General features: G+C 36.1%; 2 protein-coding genes across 2 annotated transcripts; one reads left to right on the top strand and one right to left on the bottom strand.

Moving 5' to 3' along the window:
• Positions 1-2,614: 2,614 nt before the first annotated feature.
• LOC145158309 (uncharacterized) lies at positions 2,615-7,925 on the top strand. Its single transcript, XM_079077225.1, has 10 exons — positions 2,615-2,744; positions 3,759-4,405; positions 4,543-4,742; positions 4,854-5,241; positions 5,302-5,397; positions 5,476-5,529; positions 5,599-5,685; positions 5,891-5,953; positions 6,568-6,692; positions 7,835-7,925. The coding sequence occupies exons 1-10, from the start codon at positions 2,615-2,617 to the stop codon at positions 7,923-7,925; spliced, it is 1,881 nt and encodes a 626-aa protein (XP_078933351.1).
• A 1,650-nt stretch (positions 7,926-9,575) lies between these two features.
• Positions 9,576-11,679, bottom strand: LOC145158308 (uncharacterized). Its single transcript, XM_079077224.1, has 4 exons — positions 10,734-11,679; positions 10,438-10,648; positions 10,213-10,352; positions 9,576-9,904 (listed from the first exon to the last, which is right to left on the bottom strand). Exons 1-4 carry the CDS (start codon positions 11,677-11,679, stop codon positions 9,576-9,578), a joined length of 1,626 nt encoding a protein of 541 aa, XP_078933350.1.
• Positions 11,680-18,185: the final 6,506 nt, after the last annotated feature.

The raw sequence follows: 18,185 nt of genomic DNA, 5'->3' as shown, positions 1-18,185 counted from the left end.
TTCATAGAGCCGCTAGGATTATTCTATAGACCACTAGAAGGTCTCTATAGTGACAACCAATGTGGCATCTATGAGAACGCACCATTTAAAGTAACAGTTTTGATTAATGTAAGTGAAAAATCATTTAAAATGCTTACCAGTAGTGGTTGTTTCCACTTGGATGTGAACATTAACATTCTTGTAGAGAAGTGGAACTTCAAATGAAGCATGCATAGCCAAATCAACAAACATGACAACACAAAAAGAATCCTAAATTGACATATAACCAAATTTCCAACAAATTTCAAAATGTTAAGGTTTCGCTGAACAAATTTTTAAATTTATCAAAATTTTATTTTATTACAACCCTATATGAGTAATCAATAATCTAAAGTAAATGAAAAAAAGTAACTGTTCATTTAAAGCCAGTAAAAAAAATACAATATTATGAAATTGTTTATGATTTACATATCTGCTTATTGTCCTGGAGGTACCCGACCACTTGGACATGTGTTATTATTTGATTAATTAGTGCATAAATTACATTATAGAATATTTAATTTAACAATTGTTCAAATTCATTTACACTTGATTTAACAATAGAAAATGGTCAAATTTATAACCATAAAAGTATGCTTAATTTAACAAATTTGTTATCAAAATTAATGGAAAAGTGAGTGTCTTGAAGAAATAAATCAAATACACAAAAACGATATAAATAAAAAACAAAGAATGAAGCAAAGAACATTTGAAGATCATGTCAGAAAGGTATGACCAATAAGATCTTTTTGACACTTTTCAATATAACCACAATTAATCTTTTTTCATCTTCAAGATGATAAGTACAAGTGAGTAGAGAAAACAAATTTATAATCATAAAAATATGCTTAATTCAACATATTTGTTATCAAATGAAAATATTTTTTGTCGAAATAATCAATTATTAAGTATGTAGGATATTACCACTAAGGGATTTAGAGTTTTGCATCATCCTCAAGCTTCAATACAGACATTAACTAATGCTCATCACTTTCAAGTAAAATTATCTGCAATTTAAACTTAATTATAGTTAAGCTAATCAATAACATTATAAAAAAGGGTAAGGTTAAGAATAAATACGTACATTTATTGAGTTATATAGTTGGAAATCGAGAAATTGTAATTTAACATGTATAAGACCAATTATTATTTTCAAAACTGGAAGTATTTACTATATTAATAAGATTTAGAGTAAATTATAGTTTTGGTCCCTGTGGTTTGTTCCAATTCGCAGGTTTGGTCCAACCTTTGGAATTTTTATAGGACCCATCCTTGTGGTTTTAAAAAATTACAGTGGCTATCCTTGAGGCATACATCGTTTATTTAAGCCGTCAAACACCATCACGTGCCCTCACATGAGGGGCATTTTTGTCAATTTGCTCATGCGTTTTACGTTGCCGCCACCCTCTTAATTACATTAGTATCTGTCATTATCCTACTCTAACGTACCTGCTCAAGCATCCCAAGAAACCCTATTATCCTTCCTTCTTCCTCATCTGTTTGTTAGGGTTACTTTGTTTGAAGATTGAGAATGGGTCCAACATTATGGAGTATACGACCTAGAAATTCTCCCACTGATGTCGACAAAGTGTACGGTAAGGATTCATATTTCTTCAAACTACTAATCATGATCGTTCATTTTCTTTGTTTAGGTTTTAATATGAGGTTATTTTACCATTATGCAGAAGGTTTTCCCCATATTTTCATAATGCTTATTTCACGTGGGGGATGTTCTCAAAATACATGGTAGAAGAACGTGCCTGGTAAGGTTATTTATGTTGACTTTATTGACATCGACGAGTTCTCAGTGCACGAACTTCGTGTGATCTTAGAGGAGTTGGGATATGGTAGACATGATTGTATTTACTACCACTATTGCATTCATGGGATTGACTTGGACTGTGGACTTCTACCTTTAGGTAATGACCAAGATGTCATTAGGTTGTCAACATACGTTAGAAAGAATAAGGAAATTCGAGTTTATTCAGAACATGGGTCAAGTAATCTGAATACATATTTGATGTCTCCTACAAAAGTGGTTATTAAGGAGATTGAGGATAACCCTTCACCAGAATTACATACAGGAAGGAAAAAGATGAAAAAGAGTGGGTCATGAAGTAAGAAGATCGATTTTGGCCTCAATATCCCAAATCCAAGCTCATTGGTATTGGTTGTCTATAATAACCAAGAGCAACAAAAAGCCAATACTTCTGACCCATTTGAAAATGTCCCACATGTACAACCTATAAATGAACCTGAGTCAGTGGAACAAGATGAAGGAATTGGTAACATTGAAATGGATTTCCTTGATCCATTGTTTGATATTGGGAAAGAATATGAGCCTTACAATGGTAATATATAAGAGGATTATGACATTGATTTTGGATCGAATGTAGAAGAGCATTTGGACAACCAAGATGATATGGACGTGAATGATGGTTCTAATTCTGATAAGGATGGTTGGTCTAGCAGTGATAGTGACTTTCTTATGGATGAAGAAGACCTAGTGGTTGACTATGAGGTTGACATGTCAGAGTTTCATAGTGTGGTTGATACAAATGTCGAATGGATAGAAAAGAATTAAAAGAAAAAGCCAATGGATGTAGATCATGAGGAAGAAGATATGGAAGTAATTAATGAAGACAAATTTGAGTTTGCTAGGTATGAAGAGGATAAGAGAGCAAGGTTGTTGAAAGACTTGACTAGGCCAAAATATTGTTCAGATGGTAAGGTGCATGGGAGTGAATTTATGGTGGGTCAAACTTTTCAAACAAAGAAGGAAGTCACAGGCTTGGTGAAGGTGATGGGTTATGAGCATAACATAAATCCTATGGTGTTCATGCAACCATAATTGCTTTGATCTAGGTTTTTCTAATTTGAACATACAACATTGAATACCAAAGCAATAACCCTATTCTAACATACAAATATCGAAATTGACATATGAATAAGGTTAGAAAAATTACCTTGATTGTTATGTAGCAATAACAATCACAATCCTTCTTGATCTTGAATTCTGAAAGCTTAGTGCCTCAAATGTTGCACCTCTAATGGAGTCACAAACACCACTAGCAACAAGGAAGAAAAAGAGAGAGAGGAGAGGCTCAAAATCAGCTATGGAATCCTTCTAGGGTTTCTAGTGGCCCATTTTGTCATGCCCAAGGGTTCCTTATATAGTTGAGCAATTAGGGTTTCATTCAAAACCCTAATCTAACTGCTTAGTCTTTAAGCAGCCCAAAGGATCCTTCCAGAAGGCCCCCTTGGACGATTTCTATATGGACTCCCATATAGAATTCGTCCATTGCTTCCTTATGGATCCTAAGCCCAACTTTGTAACTATCTTATAATTACAGTATCAGTCCCCTTGATTTAATTAATCTCTTTTGACCACAAAACTAATTCTAAATTAATTATTGATCAATATTAATTAAACCATATGATTTCTCTTTTAATATATTATTCACATAATATATTAATAAATCACAATTAATACTCTTTCTCCATAATTCATCCTATCAGTTGCTAAGGCGAAGGCAACCCAAAAGGACTATGCTCATAATCGGGTCAAGTACATAACAAAATAGTTATGGGCTTAGACACCTAATCCAACAGAAGGAACATGCTTTATAGACTCGGAGGGACCTACATATAGAAAAAAAAATGATAAGATAAGGGTAAGGATAGTGTGCAGAGTTGTTACTCCAGAATTGACTCTAGTGGGTTGCTGGGATGTAATAAAGGTAAGGGTAGTTCTGTAAATAAAGAAAAAGGATCTTGTCCTTGGGTTTTGTTGGTTTCTAGGCCATCAAACTTAGATATTTGGACTGTGAAGGTTTATGAAGAGAAACATTACTGCTTGCGTACAAGAGATGTTAAGAGTTGCACCCAGAGTTTCATAGCTAAAAAAATTGCTTCTCAAATAGAGATGAACCATACTTTTCCAACACATGCTTTACAAGAGGAGTTTCATACGAAATATGGTGTTGGGGTTTCAAAAAGCAAAATTTTTAGAGCGAAGGCCATAGCTCAACAACAAGTACATGGCGAATATGAGAAGAAATACTCGATGCTTAGGGACTATGTCTTGGAGCTACAAACAACAAATCCTGGGACGATAGTCAAGATAACGGTTGAAAGTCAACCAAACATTAATTTGGAAACTAGGAAATTCCAAAGAATTTATGTTTGTCTTGGTGCATTGAAACATGGTTTTAAAGAATATCAAAGGGAAATACTTGGCCTTGATGGGTCATTCATGAAAGGCCCTTACCCAAGCCAACTCTTGACTGCAGTTGGTGTTGACTCAAACAATGGTATGTTCCCTGTTACATATACAATTGTTAAAGCAGAGAATTTGAATTCATGGTCATGGTTTTTAGAATGTTTGGTGAAGACCTGGACCTACCCACAAGAGCCAACTTTACCTTCATTTCAGATAGACAGAAGGTACCCTTTCGTTACTCTATTTTTTCTTATAATATATGTTTTTATGGATATATTATAATACTCTATATTGTTATTTAGGGGTTATTAACAGCTACTGCAAAAATCTTCCCATGTGCTGAGCACAGGTTTTGTCTCAGACACATACATGAAAACATGAAACTAAAGTGGAGAGGAAATCAATTAAAGGAGATGTTATGGAACTGTGCAACTGCTACAACTGTAATCCACTTTGAAAAGGTTATGAAGAATCTATCTTTATTCAATAAGGATGCATATGAGTGGCTAAAAAAAGTCCACCACTTCATTGGGCTAGGAGTCATTTTACAGGTCTGATGTATTCTGTATTTGTTCTTTAATGTTTCCATATAATTACCATGTATTGGCTGTAGGTATCATTGTCAAATGTTGCTTAACAATATGTGTAAAATATTCAATGGAAAATTGATTGATGGGAGAGATAAATCAATAATCTCAGCCTTAGAGTACATTAAGGAGTATCTGATGAGGACAATGTACAGTGTCCAAAAGGTCATAGATAAAAGTATGGGTCCTTTAACACCTACTACGACACAATTGTTAGAAAAAGTTGAAGAAGAAGCACAACAGCTGAGGGTAATTTTTGCAGGCAATGAAAAGTACCAAGTGACAGGGGTATGGAATGATCAATATGTTGTTAACATGAGTGAAAGATCATGTACTTGTAGGAAATGGGAGTTGACCGGCATACCCTGTAAACATGCAGTGGCAATAATTTGGGATATGATACATAATGGAAAGGTTGTTGAGAGAGTGTAGCATTGGGTTCATCAATGTTATTGGTTGTCTACTTGGAAAAAGATGTACGTTGTGAAAGTGGATCCTATAAATGGTAGAGATATGTGGCAGAAATCAGCATGCCCAACAAAAATCACACTACCAACTCATCACAAACAGGTAAAATCAACTAAAAAGTAGATTAGTTGTTTATGACTATGGTTGGTCACATAATAGATTAAGGTTTATCTATTTTAGGTGGGAAGCCCAAAAAAGAAAAGAATTAGGAGCGCAGATGAGGTAGCAAGTCAGGTTTTGTCCCAATGAACCAATCTCACTAGAAAGTTTATCATTGTTACATGCAGTAAGTATAATAATAAGGGACACAATTCTAGAAGTTGTAAAGGCCAAGGGGGTGAAGGTGAAGCAGTAATGGAGGAGGAAAAAGGAGCAAGAGCAAGGAGAAAGGTGCAACAGTTTAAGAAGCAAGAATAAGGAGAAGGATGCATCAGTCTATCTTTATATTTCCCTGAAAACAATGGGTTTTTTTGTGTACTGAATTGTTTTTAACTACTATGTTTTTGTGGTTTAATGATCAAGTGATGTACCGATGACATTAGGAACATTAATGCTTGCATTTTTATGGTTTTAAGTTATGGTGTGATTAATGTAGTTTTCTCTTAATGATCTTAATGACCTTAATGGTATTAGGAACATTAATGCTTGCACTTTTATGGTTTTAAGTTATAGTGTGATTAATGTAGTTTTATCTTAATGATCTTAATGGTATTAAGAACATTTATACTTGCACTATTACGCCAAACAAACCTTTGTATTAATACCAAAGACCACTTAAACATTACAGTCACAAATCAAGTCTAAAATGCAACAAGCCCATACATTATACAACATTACTGCTTAAACTTTACCGTCAAAAGCATGGCTTAATGACAACAAAACAAGACAGGGATCCTACCAAAAGAAACAACACATCTAACAACCAAAATAAGGGATCCCATCAAAATAACTAAAAGTTTCACCTACTTTAACTCTACATCATCGTTACCATCACCCATGAAGAACATGACTCCAAAAAAACCCAAGAAGGGACTAAGAGGTATTTGTAAATCCATCTACTAGCTTCCAAGTTGTTTCTTGCCCTTAGTAATCCTGGGATGATATCGACAGACCTACGACACATCGGTAGGTCAAAATAGCCGATAAATGGACATCGTGAGCCATTCGAGGGACAACCCCAAAAATGCATGCTTGGATTAACATCTGTCCACGACGTGCGTACAATCGCAGGACGACCACAAGCACATATTACCATTATTTGATTTTTCACAGATTCAATTTTCGAAAGGGTATTCTGATGCTTTATTGAGAAAGAAATGGTGTTTAAATAACTTTGATTCCTTCGTTCATATAGACGTCGGGAAGAAGACAAGCAAATTGACAAAAATGCCCTTCATGTGAGGGGCACATGATGGTGTTTGACGGATTGATATAAACACCGTATGCTTCAAGGATGGCCATTGCAATTTTTTAAAACCACAAGGATGGGTCCTATCAAAATTACAAAGGTTGGACCAAACCTGTGAATTGGGACAAACCACAGGGACCAAAACTGTAATTTACTCTAAGATTTAAATACAAGGTGAACGTTTTGCCCTTGATGAATTTTGGTACCATCAACGTACACTGAGAAAGAAAGAGAATAATGAAGAATATATATCATGTTGACTTGCAAACATATAGGATGAGCAGTGCATAAATTACGACTTTAAATTTGGGGAGGATTTGAATTTTGAATTTTGAATTTTATTGTAGGGATAGAGGAAATTGGTGAAGGCTTAAGCGGAAACATTGATGGACAACCTGTTTGACCAAACATTCGTCAAGATGACGTAAGCACTTTGATCTAAGGGTGAAAAAAGTATAAGTGAAACACAATCAAAAGTATTTATTGCTTTAGACGATGAGATAAAGTTTCTCTTTTAGACATAAAATTCAATCTTATATTTTGTAAATGTAAACATCTTAGTTATCGTCTCTCTCTAGCGTCATTGTAATATGTTTTATTATATAAATCTGTAAAATTGTAGAATATCATTAATATCTAAAAAATTATAATATTTCAATGGTAAATGTTTACTAATAATTTATCAATAAATTCACAAGGAATTATAAATAGTTGTTTTAGAACGGTTACAAGATTTATAAAAGTTTACAATTTCATAAAAAGTGGTAGTTTTCTAATATTTATATTGAAGTTGTAATGAATAACATTGTAACAATTTTGACAAATTCACATTCAAACGGAATAGAGTAAAAAAAATGATTAAAATTATAAATTCATATGAGTTTAAACCCTAAAGACAAATAGATGAATAATTCAACATTTCATAAAACCCAAAATATATTCAAATGATCAAAATTCTAACCCAAAAACGAATATTATGAAACAAAGTCATCAAAAACCAAACACAAAAACCAAACACAAAAACCAAATAGTATATAAGCATAATATGAAATCAATAGTACTCAAATCACCCAACTACTCAAACAAAATCATGAAAATCATATATTATTTTTCTTTCTTTGGAATTAACAGTTTTGGCGTGCCTTCTCCAGAAGTACGATCTGCCATTGAAGTTAATGGTCGTTTGGTTGAGGACATTGTTGCCGGATTATCAACATCGTAAATATATTCCAGGTTGCGTTTTAATTCGCCATGTCTAGACACTTTTAAAAGAGGTCCACTTACTTTTTTTTAGAACGGCGGCAATATATAAAACTAGCAAAAGCTAGAAAAAAAACATTAAGTGATTACAAAAGACGGGTTTTTCACCCAATCAACCCAATTAACTCTAAACTTAGAATATCTAGAATTAATCAAAAAAAAGATTGAGATTGAATCGAATCCCAAATGACCGCCTTACGAGGTTTGTCTTTCACAAAAAGAAAACTATGTCGATAAGACCATAACGCCCAAAACATGGTGTTAACCACCGCATCTAGACATCTCTTGACCTGGAGAGATAAACGAGTCGAATCTAACCAAGAAAGCCATTCTGAGATAGAAGAAAATAAAGGCATATCCACCTCCCACCATCTAGAAACCAGACTCCATAAATCGATCACAATACCACAAGTAAATAAAAGATGATTGACGGTCTCAACATCATTGCCACAAATAGGACAAAGCACAGAACCAATGTCAATTCCCCGTCTATCTAAATTCATTATGGTAGGAACTTTATTCAAGTGTAGTCTCCAAAACAAAATATTGACCTTGGAAGGCAGGAAGCGATTCCATCTAGTAGATTGAGAGGAGGTCTCTAAAAATTGGGAATCAATCATAGTCCTAGCAGAAGCAACTATGTAACCTACCGAAGCATTAGGAGACCACAACCAAGAATCTTGATTCTCACCAAGAACCATGTGGCCAAAAAAAGACTTTAAAGTAGTAAATTGAACCAACTCCTCACCTCCACTAGGATGGCATATAAAAACTGAAAACCAGTCACACAACTTTAATCTGTCATCCATTGTACAATTCTTCTCCAAATCAAGCTCAAAAACCCTAGGGAATCGAGTTTTTAAAGGGATATCACCACACCAAACGTCCTCCCAAAATAAAGTAGAATTCCCTTTTCCAATGTTTCGAACACACAAGGAAAAAAGATCTAAGCCTTTTTTTTAAAGGGATCTGACTGCATTGATCGTCATCTTCCATGGAGACAGCAAAGAACTATTAATGCAAGCTTTATCAATACCCCATCTACCCCATGAATATTTTTTATGACAATAGCCCATAAGTCATTAGGCTTCATTTTAAATCTCCAAATCCACTTGAATAAAAGAGAGATATTGAGAGCATAAATACTACCAATGCCCAAACCCCCGAGTTCTTTACTAGCCAAACACTTTTTCCAAGCAATCCAAGTCATCTTCCTATCTTCCAAGTCACCACCCACAAAAAAATTATTGTGAAGAGATTCCAATCTTTTTTCTCTATCTACCGACATCCTGTAAATGGACATATAATAAGTAGGGAGATTCCCAAGGACAACTTTAAGAAACACCATTCGGCCTCCAATAGAAAGGGTACGAGCCTTCCAACCAGAAAGTTTTTTTTTAACTTATCAAAAACCCCTTTCCAATTGGCAATACGCGACATATTGCAACCAATCGGAACCCCAAGGTAAGTGAAAGGAAAATTCAAGGCCCCATATCCTAACATCGAAGCATGTCATTAATATCTTCTTCAGACATGGAAATACCCAACAACTTACTTTTTTGAACATTTATTTTCAACCCCGAATACAGGAAAAAACATCGTAAGATACTAATTAAATTAGTAGCATTCCGAATAGACCATCCCCCAAAAACATCACATCATCTGCGTACATAAGATGAGAAATAAATAAGTTATTACCACTAATCGGAGCACCTTTGAAGAGACCAATAAACATCGCCTTTCGAATTACTGCATGCAAGCCTTCCATTGCAATAATAAATAGAAAAGGGGATAAAGGATCACCTTGACGAAGATCTCTACAAATCTCAAATTCGTCCGTGGGAGAACCGTTAACCAAAATGGAAGCACGAGCATTCATAAGGCAACCTTCAATCCATCTTCTCCATTTAGAACCAAAACTCATTTCTTCCATCATAAGATCTAAAAAATCCCATCTTAACGAATCAAAGGCTTTTTCAAAATCCACTTTAAACACAAGTAACTTTGATTTTCGTTTCCGATATCACTCCATAATTTCATTAAGAATCATAAGACCATCCAAAATATTTCTGCCTTTAATAAAAGCAGATTACTCAGGACTAACACAACTACCAATAACCAAGCTTAACCGATTAGCTAAAAGTTTGCCAATAATTTTATATTGACAACCTATTAGACTAATAAGTCTAAAATAGAAACAAACTTTGGGGAAGTAATTTTAGGGATCAAAGCAATAAAAGAAGAGTTACATCCTTTTGGAAAATGGCTTGTTATAAAGAAATCTTCAACAAAACGAACAACATCTTTCTCAATAATCGACCAGAACTCCTTAAAGAAAGCGAAAGAAATTGGGGCCCGGAGCACGATCACTGCCACAATCCCAAACAGCCTGTTTGATCTCATCACAGGAAAACATGGAATCTAAAAAATCGGCATCAGCAGGAGACAACCGATTAGGGAGGGGAGCATCACACCAAATCCGAGAAGAAAATGTAGGAGAGAAACGACGACTAAAATGGTCAAAAAGTTCTGATTTTATTAAAGTAGGGTCTTCAAGCCAATTCCCATCTTTCATAATGCCTTTGATTGCCATTTGCCTACGCTTTTTCTTAAGAATACCATGAAAAAACTTAGAATTTTCATCTCCTTCCACAACCCAATTAATCTTAGCTTTTTGAGCTAAGTCTTTAGATTCACAATTAAGAATATCAGTTAACTTTTTTTATCGAATGTTGTCTAAGAATCATATCTTCTTTCGAAGCAACCCCACTATCAACCAGAACATCCATAGCTACAATAACAGAGCTAAGATTAGCTTTTTCCGTCTTCAACATCGACCTATTATCAAGATTCCATTTTCGAATTGCCGACTTGAGAAGCTGAAGTTTCTTTTTGAAAGCCACCATACCGTTAACATCAAGGAATTCAACACTATTCCAAGTATTAACAACAAGCTCGTGAAAACCAGCCATATCAAGCCAAGAATTAAAGAAACAGAAAGGAGTAGGGCCAAAATCAACAACATTCTCCTTGAGCAAGATAGGTCGATGATCCAGGATGAACTTGTCTAACACTACTGTCGAGACCCCAACAAAATTGTCCGTAAAACAATCAGAGACCAAGAATCTATCAATTTTGCTCATTTTTGATGCCGACCTATTCGTCCAAGTAAAAGAATATCCTCCCATGTTGACATCAATTAACTCCGTATCCTTAATAAAATCATTAAAATAATCAACATGTTTCTGACTGAAAACAGAACCAAACCTATCTGTCGCCTCATGAACCTCATTGAAATCTCCCATAAGCACCACCATCTTATTCCATTTTTTAATCATCAATAGTAATTTTAACCATAAGTTGCGTTTATCTCTTATCGACTGCGGAGCATAAACAGACACAAACATAATCGGAGTATTTGTAGGATGCCAAACCCCTTCGACAGCAACAAAGTTATCATCACTAAAAACTTTTATTTTTTGGAAAACTAAACTATTCCAAACACATAAAATGCCACCAGAAAAGCCTCTAGAAAAGCAAGCAAAATCAAAAAGGGAATTACCCCACAATTGTCTGATCACCCATAAATCAAAAAGAAAAACTTTGGTCTCCTGAATAGCAAGAAAGTTGACCATATGAACATTACACAAATTTTTTAACCATCTTCTCTTCTCTACTCCACCAAAGCCCTGAATATTAATTGAGAGGACACTCATTGATGACCAAAAATTTTGCAAGTTTCAGCAATAATACTTTCCAAATTTTTTTCATAACCTGCCATGTCCCATCCTAAAGCAGTTCCAACAGCAGTGGTAGCTTCTAATTGCTCAATCATGGAAAAACCTTCTGGAGGAGAAGTAATAGAATTGAAAGATGAGTTACCCTTCACTTTGCTTTTTTAGAATCCTTAATCAGCCCCACATCAGGTTCATAATTAGCATCTTATGAGATAGATTGGTCAAAATCGACATCCTGATCTTGAACTTGCTCTGTTTCAGACTTGTAATTGTTCTCCTCCCCCTGAACATCAACATTTTCATGCAAATTAGCACCAAAATCAACCCCTGTAGGCGTAAAACCTGGAGGAAACTCTGGATCTGAATCTTGAGAAAACGAGTTCTGATGAATATGCTTAAGATGGTCACTCTTAACCGAGTTAACATTAAACATATTCTTAGGCATCATGTTGGATCATTCGTTGGCAATTAGAGGCTCTAAATTAAAAGGATCACTATTATGAGAATCACCATTATTTGGTTCAGGCCTATGATCATTTGTATTGATATCAACATCCTTATCCTTTTCGATACTAAACGAATCTGGAACACAATGTAACGAATCAACATCATCACAGTCTACCACATCGATCCCCCCTACCGATGAATCATTATCTTCCTCATAATTAAAGCCTTTACAGAAATTAGGAATCCAAGATTCTAATTCTTTTACTCGAACACAATATTCGACACCAAACACTTCAACAAAAATCGATTCATATAAGAGAGTGCAATGATTCGAGATCATAGTGACATTCATAGAGAACCTATTGTGATCATCTGGTGGGATGTCAAGTCCACCAAGCAAATTACACCCTTTGTTTGCAAATAAAACGTAATATAATGGTAAAAAGGGGTATTGATCCTCGGGGAAATGGTTGTATTCAATCACCAATGCAATCCAATATAACTAGTTTAAATAAACTAACTAACTACAATTAAACTAAAAGGGGGGGGGGGGGTGTTGTGATTGCTTGAAAACTAAAAGACCTGAATAACTAAAAAGCTTGCAATTAAGCAAGATGATGAGATGCTCAAATATTGGAGAGAATTGGTTAACCAAGGCAATTCAACACAATGAACATTTGTGTGTTTATCATTAGGATTCAACATGAAGCTTATAATTCATCCCAAATTGGTTATAGCAATCATGAAGCATGATATGCCAAGATTCCTCATAGGTAGTATGGAGGTTGGGGAAGCCCACAACACACCTTCTTAATCAAAATCAAAGATCTAATTGAAGCAATTGAACCCAAGAAGTTGATTAGCCTTAAGAATGAAGGAATCCCCAATTCCTAGAGGATGTCAATGCTTACACATCCATAAAGGAGTTATGATTCATAAGCTAGAGATGATTTCTACCATCATAAAGCCCTTGTTCTAAGTAAATTCAATGATTCAATGCTAAACCAAAGAAATAAACCAACAATTGCTTATTCAAGTACCAAGCTCATGATCAAAGCATTAAACAAGCATAGGAAATATGAACTAGAATCATAGACATAAGATAAATGATAAATAAACATGAATCCTTCAAAAACCCACAAACATTCAAAGGTTTTAGCCAATGCTAACCAAAATAGAGAAATTAGCCACTCATGGCAATAGAATAACAATCACAAAAGTCTAATTGCATAAAGAAACTACCAATAACTTGGAAAGATGAAAAGAATGTGTATCCAAGCTCCTAAAATCGCCTCCTCTGGTCTCTAATGGTGTAAAATCGAAGTGATAGCTGATAGATCCAATCCCCCAAGGTAATGGCAAGCCAAATGACCAAAATGCCCAAAACTGGGCAGTTACGCGGGTACCCACGCGACGGAGATTCCACCCGCGCAAGTGTTGCTAGAATGCTATTGGCTCATTTTTCCTCCACTAACCATTCTACTACCAAAGATTCCCTTGGTCCCCTCCATATCCCACATGATTCAAATTAACCAATCATCTTTTAGCTTCAAATATGGATGCTCCAAGCCCAAAATAACAATTCATGATCCATCTTCACAAGCCCACTTCATCCAAGTCTTTATCCTTTTTAAGCCCAAATCTCCTTTAATGGATCCGCAAAGCCCAATAATGTCTCGGAAGCCCACAAAGCCCATCTCCAAGTTAATCCACAACCACAACAAGCTCCAAAATCCTACAAAATCTCTCATGCAAAATAGAAAGTCCCCGATACGATCCATGATAAAGAAAAATAAAGAATATACAATGCAATATTAATAAAAAGATCTAAAAATCTATAATAAACTAATAAAAATAAGGAAATAAAATAAGCTATCAAATCACCCTAAGCTTAAACCTAACTTGTCCTCAAGTTAGAACAAGACTAAAATGAGCTCGGGATGAGCTAAACTAAAATGGAAAAAGAAAGATACCATAGAACTTGGTCAACATCAGTCAACATGGTCAGAATCAGTCTTTCATGGACCCTACGCATCTTCAAAATGTTCCCCACTTTAGAACCATAAACCACATTCTCAACCACTTGATGGGCGAATAGATCACGGCTGGATGTAGTCGCAGTGTGCAATACAAAGGAAACTGAGGATGCGCCCAGTGGGGGCACTTTAAATCACCAATGTAGACCATAGTGCACGAAGGAAAGGCGCCTCTTCACACGCTATGATTCCTACATTTTTCAGGCTAAAGTGTGTAATACGAAATAGGGTTTTGCAGCGCGGCCTCCGGGAAAACATCCGGTTTCAGAGGCTTCTCCCTTGTATTGTCCTTTACAATCTACCGTCTCATCGTCATAGCCTTTTCTCACCAAAAATCAAAAATAAAATAAAATAATAAAAATTCTACTTAACCTAAATCTAAACCTAACAACTTAAGTCTTCAATCTTGAACTTCTGTTATTTGGATTTCAGCCTCTTTGTAGCTCGATTTTTTTTGAAGAGAAGTCTTGAACTTGGATTCTTGTTCTTCTTTTTGTGTTGCTCTTTTTCTTCATTGTTTTTGTTGCTTTTCTTGAGTCTTATTTTATCGTCTCTTATTGTCCTCACTTTTCCAATTTCTTCATTTTTTTTGTGTTTCTTCTTGGATGGTCTAAGGAATTTCACCATGTAACATAGGACTCTAATAGTGAAAATGGAGTAATAGATAGAGGCTAACATGAAAACCTAATGATCATTGACAATGTGTCAAGATTTACTAAAAAGGGTGGGGTATGACTCAAAAATAGGTGTTACCGAAAAAACTTGGTCCCAAAAGATGTGAATTGGGGGACACACTTCAAAGTTCATCAAGCACCTCAATGCAAGGTGTGATAAAAAAAAATCTATCTAACTATCTACTCTAGACCCCTATAAAAATGATGACCTATCTTAAAAAGGTGATGACAATCTAACTAAGTAAGGCTCGGACGAGACTCGGGAGTACTAAGGGGTATTCCCCCCAAAACCAAGATGCGAGTCTTCAATGTCTTCAAAATACCTTACCGGGCTAATCTTTGATCGCACACATCGGTCTGACCAACCACATCCCTCCGCACCTAGACCCAATCAAGCTACCTGCATCTGACCCCCATACAAGCGGTCTCAAAGTGGTCCGTGAGGCTAAAAACGTGTCCCATTTATCCAATACAAGGAATTTCATATTAAGACCCGGGACCAATCTATGATTCAATACTTATGACTCGGCGCTATGGTACATGTAGGGATGAGAAGACAAGAGAGAACAAAAATGCATGAACTTAAACTAGAATGCATCTAAAAAGTATGAAAATTAGAAAAGAAAGAAACAAAATATGCAATATTTTTGAATTTTTTATGCAATTTTTATGAATGACCTAAATGACTTACTCTAAATGCAACTATATACAACCTAAATGCAATAAAAAATAAAAGATAAAGAATACCTCACCCCAAGCTTAAAATTAAGCATTGTCCTCAATGTTTAGGATGAGAGTAAGGAAGGATCGTACCAGGATCAAGGTGGAGGAGGCCCGCGATGACGTTACGGAAGCAACACATGGGTCGTACAATGATGTGTGGGTGGAGTTATTGGCCGCCTAAATACACATGGATGAAAGCTTGGTCGCGCAAAGGAAGCATATGAAATGACTCGAAATTTTCTTATGAAGTGGCATATTTGCGCGGGTACCCTCGCAAACTTTGCGCGGGTGGGGGGCAGCCGCGTGCATACATCAGATTACAACTCGTGTGGGGGTAATTTGAGCTCGGATTTTGTGCGGGTAGGCTTGGGTCGCGCAACGTTTGCGCGGGTACCCGTGCAAGTTGCAGATTTTGACATTTGTTGCAATTTTTCGCTCCACTAGCTCCGGTTTTCTACCATACTTTACGAAGATCATTGCTAAACCTCAAGATGCTTATTTTTTGACCAACTTCAAGCCTAGAAACATCAAAACTTCAAGCGGAGATTATTTATTTACAATGCATTTATTTAACGTCTTTGCCAAGACTTAGCCCCGCTTCCGTCAACCTTCGTAAATTGGAGTTTCCAATGTTACATTGTCGAATTCTCCTATGTCAAAGCCTTCATAAAATGGTTTCAAACGATGCCCATTCACTTTGAATATTTGATTTGTTTCCAAACTCTTAATTTCAACCTCACCATGATTAAACACTTTTATAACAATAAAAGTTCTGTACCATCGAGATCGCAATTTTCCCGGGAATATCTTTTAGCGTGAATGATAAAGAAGAACTTCTTGACCCGGAATAAAGTGTTTTTGGGTTATGTGCTTGCCATGAAATGCCTTTTTCTTCTCTTTGCATCTTTTGAACCTTTTAATTATCTTCTTCTTGACCACTTCCATGAATGGAAGATTCAATCTTCTTTGAGCCTCTCTCTTAGGCTTGCAATCATCTTCCATGAGAATTTTATGTGTACATACATTAGGGCTTATACCGTTTATTGACTCAATCACATCAACCCGGTACAATGGAGAAATGTTGCTAGGGTACCCCATTGCTTCAAATATGTTGAAGTGAATGATCTCTCCATCGAACTCCATAGTAGTTTTCCCTTTATGGACATCAATGATCGTGTGAGCGGTATTCATGAATGGTCTTCCAAGGAGGATCATAGATGATTTGGAAGGGGTCTTCTCTTCAAGATCAATGATATAAAAATCTGTGGGAAAAACAAGTTGATTAACTTGTACTAACACATCCTCCAACACTCCTCTTGGAGACACACTTGACTTGTCTACTAATTGAATGATTACTCCGGTTTCTTCCAAAGGTCCAAGATTGAGAGATTCAAAAACCGAGTATGGCATCACATTGATCGAGGCTCCAAGATCTAGCATTGCACTTTCAACATGCAAATCACCAATAGTGCAAGGGATAACAAGCATTCTCGGGTCCTTGCATTTGGGTGGTAACTTCTTTTGGATGATCGCGGACACATTTGCATTGACTTTGATCTTTTCATTCGCCTTGAATTTCCTCTTATTGGTGCACAAATCCTTAAGAAACTTGGCATAGCGCGGAATTTGCTTTATGGCATCCAATAATGGAATATTGATTTGGACCTTGCGGATAGTCTCAAGAAACTCTTTCTCTTCCTCTTGTTTCTTTGAAGGAGCCAACCGGGAGGGAAAAGGTGGTGGTATGACCAATGGTTTAATGGTCTTGTTGGAAGAGTCGGGCTGGTCAATGTTTGGCACAATCGGGTCCTTTGGAGTAGAGACCACCCTTGAAGGTTCAACAATAATAACTTCATCTTCTTCTGCTCTTGAAACTCTTTTAGGTTTGCTTTCTCCAAGTGTTTTCCCACTTATCAAGGTTATTGCACTCACATTGGGGTTCTTCTCGGTTTGAGATGGGATTTTACCCCTTTGTTCCATCTTTTTGAGAGCGGTGGTCAAGTCTCCAATTTGTGCTTGAATGTTGGAGAAAGTGTTCTTGGTCATTAGTTGAAATTGGGTTTGGCTTTGAGCAAGAGAAGTAACGAGTTCATGAAGACTCATTTGATGGTTACCACTTGATTGGCCTTGTTGTTGAGGTTGTTGGTAATTTGGAGGGGGATGAGACGTTTGTGGATATGGAGGTTTTTGTGATGGGTATTGTGGATATTGGGGTCTCATCATAACATTTGGTGGGTTTTGCTTTGGTGGGTATGGGTTGTTTGGGTTATTCCTCCAATTTGGGTTGTAGGTATTTTGAAAGCCCATAGGTCTTGGTTGACCTTGATATCCTCCCATTGCATTAACATCCTCCGGTTCACTACCAAGTGAAGGACACTTATTTGTATAATGTCCCGTCATTGCACAAATTCCACACACCATTAATTATTGACCACTTCCCACCACCATTTGACTTAACACATTAGTCAAATCCAAGAGCTTTTATTCCAAGTGTTGGGTGTTGCTAACTTCACCGACCACTTGTGGAGAATTTCTCTTCATTTCATTGCGAGTCCCAAAGTTCCTTTGATTTTGAGAAATGGTTCCAAAAAGTGATCTTATCTCT

Source organism: Lactuca virosa, chromosome 2 (genome assembly GCF_052849685.1).
Source record: "Lactuca virosa cultivar CGN04683 chromosome 2, Lactuca_virosa_CGN04683_v6, whole genome shotgun sequence".
Classification (NCBI taxonomy): Eukaryota; Viridiplantae; Streptophyta; class Magnoliopsida; order Asterales; family Asteraceae; genus Lactuca; species Lactuca virosa.
The sequence above is the reverse complement of the archived record's forward strand: the minus strand, read 5'-3'. Positions and strand labels throughout refer to the sequence as shown.